This window comes from Manis pentadactyla, chromosome 6 (genome assembly GCF_030020395.1).
Source record: "Manis pentadactyla isolate mManPen7 chromosome 6, mManPen7.hap1, whole genome shotgun sequence".
NCBI lineage: Eukaryota > Metazoa > Chordata > Mammalia > Pholidota > Manidae > Manis > Manis pentadactyla.
The window spans coordinates 98,540,651-98,546,650 of NC_080024.1; the positions used below are offsets into that span (position 1 = coordinate 98,540,651).

The 6,000-nt window shown below is 50.3% G+C and overlaps 1 protein-coding gene across 3 annotated transcripts in view; it reads right to left on the minus strand.

The window, feature by feature from the left end:
• B4GALT6 (beta-1,4-galactosyltransferase 6) overlaps positions 1–5,652 on the minus strand; it is a 65,660-nt gene extending 60,008 nt beyond the window's left edge. For all 3 annotated transcript variants that reach the window (XM_036885780.2, XM_036885760.2, XM_036885770.2), the window contains exon 1: positions 5,402–5,652. In XM_036885780.2, the coding sequence (XP_036741675.2) occupies positions 5,402–5,516 (115 nt within the window). In that variant the 5' untranslated portion in view covers positions 5,517–5,652. The remainder of the gene's footprint in view (positions 1–5,401) is intronic.
• Between the last annotated feature and the right edge of the window lie 348 nt (positions 5,653–6,000).

Here is a 6,000-nt window from a genome sequence, read left to right on the forward strand (position 1 = left end):
CCTTTTTTTTTTAACTTTCCACTCCTCTCTCACCTCTTAGCTCTCAAAAATTCCAAGCCTGAGGCACTTTCCCCCAAGCCAACCCTTCAATTACCTGGCTTAAGGTTCTGGCTGCAGCTCTACCTTTGTCTGCTCCTTAATGCCTGAGCTAGGTCAGCACCACCACCTCCCAAGGCCCGCATGGCCAGCTGTATTTCACACTCTGTTCTGGAACAGTTACCTTTTCAGCTGTGAGGATTTCTCACTGGCTCCAGGATCTGTGAAGACCGGGACAGTGTGGATCTTGTTCAGTTGGGAACCACAGTGCCTCGTGCAGACAAACATTTGCTGTATGAATCAGTGAATGAGGGACATCTTCCTAGACCCCGTGTTGAAATCTGTTCCCCTGCTCAAATCTTCAAACCCTGCCCTTACTCCCTGAGTCCCCACAGAGGCTGTCTTCCCATCTCCTAAGATTCTACTTCACCTTTTACCTCACTCCTTACTTCCCACTAAATGAGCCCCTTTCATTTGACCTCGATTTACTCCCAACTCACGGCAGTCTGACTGGTGCCACCACAAACTGACTCAAGTAGTAGCTGTCCAGGGCCTCCCGCTCGCCGCTCAGTGGTTCTCCTCCAGACCTTAGCACACTGCAGCACCTGCCTCAGCGACCTTCCTCATTCATCCTTTTAGCCACAAGGTGCCCTCTCTTTCTTCGCATGGTCTTGCCCTCCTTCCTCTGCCTGCTTCCCCATTTTCCCTAAGCTGTTAAATTTCCCCTTCTCTTCAGCCTCCACAAGCCTCCTTGCGTGGCCACCTGAACTTTCCATGGTGTCAACTCCCATTTGGGACCAGGAATGACAGCACCTCATGGGAAGTTTTTCCAACTACACTTGGGCTTCCTTGATATCCCAATTTAACCCTACAATCCCACGTTGAAGGGTAGCTTAGGGAGTCATTTCTGCTGAAAGAAGTCACTTTCATCACTCAGCTGTGTTGGCAGGGAAATGAATTACATGCAGAAGACACCCACCCATCTCTGTCCCGTTAGACCTTTCCTCCTGGGTTCCAAGCCCTTCTTTTCATCCGCCTTCCTACTCACAAGTTCTTCCTAGATACCCCATGGACATCCAACACAATGGCTCTGAAACCAAAGTAGCCCCTCAAAGCACGTGCCTTTCTGTGTTCCCCATTACCAGCCACCTATGATCTGAGCTAGAATATGGGCAGCGTCCCAGAGCACCCCCCTTCCTTCACTCTCACTGCTTACAGCCTCTCGGTGCTGCCCTGGCCCCTACTGCCTCCTTGGGCAGGTTCTAATCTTGTTGTCTGAGCTACTGAACTAGCTTCCTACTGGGTCTCCCTGCCTCCAGTTCTGCCTCTGTGACCTGTACTCCATGCTAGGAGTGCTCTAAAGCAAAGGATTGCCTCAGTCCCCTTCTCAAAACTTCTGATGTTTCCTGCTATACGCAGGACAAAAATTTTAGCACAGGATGTGTGGCCAGCAAAGCAAATTGTAACAGCTTGAAAAGAACACAAGAAGGCTTGGCAAACCAGGGCCAGAGGCTCAAGTGCTGTGGTAAGAGGGCTGCAGGGCATTTAGCTTCCTTCTGAGCTACTAGCGAAGAGACCCCACCAAAATGTGGGGGTGGGTGTGAGCAAGGACTTAACTAAGCACCCTCTCCTCCAACACTATGTCTGCACAAAAAACCCGAACCCTGATGGCCCATCCCCACCACCAGAGACCCCAGCAGAGCTCAGATTCCCCAGAGGCCCAAACAATAAAGCACTTGGCGGGGTCATTCCTCAAAGGGCCCGAGGAATTCAGGCCAAAGTGGCCTGACCAGATTCCAGCTCTGCTCAAAGGAGAAATTGGCCTGTTGGCTTGTCCAGGAAAGGTCAGGGTCTCTGGTGAGTCAAACGGACAGTGAAATCCCCTCTCCAAAGGGAGCTGTGCAATCTCCCCCACATATCACCCCCCTGATTACAGGCACCTCGACATTGTTCTTAATCACAGACCGCTCGGAAAAGCCGTGTGCACCCACACCAGTTTCCTATCAGGAATTTTAGGGACCTCAAGCACTGGAACACCCGGCGGAGCCAGAAAGCCCCCAACTTTTCCCAGTCTGGCCATCTGCTACCTCACGCCCTAAGTGGTAGCTGGATGGAAGGACTCCCATTTTCTGGACATCTCTACTAATGCTCTTCCCTCTGACTGGAATCCCTTTGCTCAGTCCAAACGAATCCCATCCATCCTCAGCGGCCTTCCAAACACCACCTCCCCTGGAAGTCCTCACTCAGCCCTCACGTGGCCGGGCGTGTTCCCCAAGGACTTGCAGCTCTTCCCGGGAGCTCACCCCACTGCAGCGGGAGGGAAGGGACCGCGTCTTAGCCACCTGCCTCCCGTGCCTCTAGCGAGGTCTAGTCTATCTGACGTGCTCCCTTCATGTCTGCTGAATGAATCTGCAAGTCAGCTTCTCTTCTCCTGTGATACTAGAGCAGGAAAATAACTATCCGTGTTGGAAGTTACACCAGAAACTTGTTTCACACGGAACGGAATTCCCTCTCACCCCAGTCAGGTCAAGGCCTCGGAGGGAAGCGGTGCTCATTTTGTCACCATACAGAACAAGAAACAGTTGGTGGCTCCTGACTGCTGGGCGGGCCGGGGCAGTCTGTCCGGGACTTCCTGCAGGGCTGCGTGTCTGCAGACCCGTCTCCCTCGGTACTGAAGTTCACAGTGTAAAGACTATCCCTGCGTTTCCTGTAAATTTCAAGGAAAATATTTCAAACTACTCTTAAACTAATGAGCCTTGAGTTTGATGGATCTCACTGCATATTAAGAACCAAATAGCCAAAAAATTGTTTAGCAACATGAGAAAACACTGGAAACGAAACAGATTACACTGTCTACAGCTAAGGGGTACTCTCTGCTCAGAAGGAAGAAAGGGAGGGATGAGTACAGGTGTAGAAGACTAAGAGTAACTAACAAGAAAAAGGACTGCCTGGGAGATGGCATGTAACCAAAACAGGTCTCTGGGTGTAAAAGGTAAGGAAATATAATTGATGTCTACTAAACGGTATATGTGGATAGGATTAATAGGGACTTTTTAATAGAAGAAATTTGAAAGATTTACTTAGGATCAATAAAAAGTACACTCTTATACAACACATATTTTAGTCCTAAGGGAATTTTTTCCAAAGATGTAATTCAGGCTAAAATATAAGTTATTTCAAGAAGATTCTATGTACATCTTATGTGAACTAATAAGACCCTAACGAGTTCTGGGTCCATCTTATTAATAAGAAATCTGGGATGACATGGGAAGCATGCATAAAGCATTTCTGCAGCGTAACAAAGTACCATGTTTGTCTTGAAAATCAAGTTGTGCTTTGGGAGCTGCACTGTGAGCTAAACTAGCCACGTTTTTCATGGAACTTCATTTTTACTCAAAAAGACAACTGACAAACTATGGTTGCTTGGACTTCTGTATTTGACCTACATTTCCCCAAAAATGAACAAAGTGAGCCTGATACTTCAAGAAAAACTTACAGTATTTGTTGCCAATGATAAAATTTGCAAAAATGTGAATTTTGGAAAAATGCTCCCCAATACTTCAAAGATAAACTGGGAGACTTTTTTTCTGCTAAGTAATATTGGGCTTGGGAAATAGATTCAGTTTTAACAAACTGGTAACATTTTATAAGCTTTGACTTCCATCCTTCTTACTGGCTTTAATCAATTTTTAAAGTTATAAGACCCACAAAACAGTAGTTTAAACTATGTCAACCTAAGTGCCTATGAGAAAATTGCAAAATTTTTTATATAGCAGTTATAGTCTATGACAAATATTAAGCATACAAATAAGAAAAATGTATTATACTTCACATCAACTGAATTTTAAGAATCTATAGATAATATTAATGCACTAACAAAATAAAACAGATGCCTATCAAATGACAGATGGAATTCTGATTTCCTTTGGTTAGCTTTTTAAGTAACATAACTAACATGTTACTCACAATACCAAGAAAGTAAGAAAGCTTTTATCTAAGTGCAAAAAAGCTTTTTCTCTAAAATCTCTCAAAAAGTTAAATGCCTGACAAAATAACATCCCCCAAAAAGGTCCAACCTTTCAAGAGAGAAAGTAGAAATTGCTGTAGAATGACTTAATTCACAAGTCTTCCAAAATGGCAAAGGATTTTAGGAAAAGCCTGCCAAATATTTTGGCTAACTGTTGTCAAATCCACTGACTACCCACTGTCAATTTCCACTACAGGCTTCAAGGAGATTTTATTTTGCCTGAAGGAAAAAACTGCATTAAAGGAAAATAATATGTTAAAATATCCATACTTCTTCAAAGGTTAACCTCAAACTGCTATTTTGAGATACATGAAGATTTCAACAATATTTATGTTTTTCCAAGCATCCTGATCTAAGCTTGCACATCTGAACTTGAACCTGAAAATTTAATGAAGAAAAAGTCATGTTGTAGGAAATGTTTTGTTTTAGGAAATAAACCAGTCTCGATGAGCTATTTGCTTCATCCTTCTTAACCGCAATGCATTACAGTAATCTATTACCACGCAAAATAATAAAAGGTAACGATTCCATGTCAAAATTCTGCAGGTGTTTCACTCTTAAGAGGCCATCCATTTTTAGCTAGCTCGGCTCAGCAGACTAGTAATGTTTAAAAGGAAATGACAGCAGACGCACACACCGTTCCTAAGTAATTTAAGTAATTTAACATCAGACACAAACTGACCGGAGGAAACTAAGAAAAGTTCTGGAGACATTACGTGTTTTATCATCCACGTGAAGTTCCTATTTTTCATTCATTAGAATGCTCCCCTGGTGCGTTTTCAACCCGAGGGGCCTGAGGAGGTAGGTATTCAACCAAGAAGCCAATTCAAGCAGATTCTACAAAAGTGTACTTCGGACCGAAGGCCAAAAACTGATAAACAGGCTAAAATTTTAAACTACAAACCATCTTACATAATTGTCACATCATTTTACCTCGGAAGTCGTCCTAACAGGCAGCCTGGAGAAGCCGACCAAGCAGCGGGGCCCAGTTTTCACGGAGCAGCTCGCAGCCCGGAACCCCTCGGGCGGAGCGGCGGCTCCCGGGCCCCCCACCCCGAGGCGCCCCCCCCCCCCGGGCTCCCCACCCCTAGGCGCCGCCGCCGCCGCCGCCGCCTGCCTCTCCCGCCTGCTGCGGGCGCCCGGGGAGTTGCGCCCGCTGCGCCCCGCGCCGCAGCCCCTCCACCCGGCCGGCCGCGGCACCTGCCCGCACGCCGGGCCCGAAGCGGCGCCTCCGCCGCCCCGCGGGGACACTTCCAGCGACGCGCTGCCGGGCCCGGGAGTGGCCGCGCCTACTCCAGGGCGCCCGCGCGAGCGAGGCGCGAGGGGTGCGGAGCTTACCGAGGCCCGGGGCCACGTAGATGAAGTAGAGGCAGGACGAGGACAGGGAGAAGAAGAAGATGAAGGCGAGCAGGGAGCGGTTGGAGACGCGCAGCACCCGCCGCAGCGCAGACATCGTCCTCGCCCGCCCGCGGCTCGGCGGCGCCCCGGCCAGGCCGCCTAGGACACGCGCGGGACCCCCGGTCGCGACGCCGCGCGCAGGAGGGGACCGGCGGCCAGGACCCCCAGGCGCCTAAGAGCCGGGGCGGGAGGCGCGGGCGGCGGCGGGCGGAAGGCCGCGAGGCCCCGCGGACAGGGAGGCACCTGTTCCCGGCGCGCACGCCCCCCGGGCCTGCGCTGCGCTAGCGCGGAAGCCACCGGGGCCCCTCCGGTCGAGGGGCTGGGCGCTCGACGGCGCGCGGCCCCGTCCTCATGCCGCGTCGGGCCCGGGCGCCCCGCCGCGGCCGCGGGAGCCGAGCGCAGGCGAGGACGGCGTCCCGGCCCGCGGTGCGCGCACTCCGGCTCCGGCTTCGGGCCTCGCCCGCCGCTCGCCCGGCCGCAAGGGCGGCAGCCGCAGGATCATCGCCGCCGCCCGAACAGCGCCGCGCCGCGCCGCCACG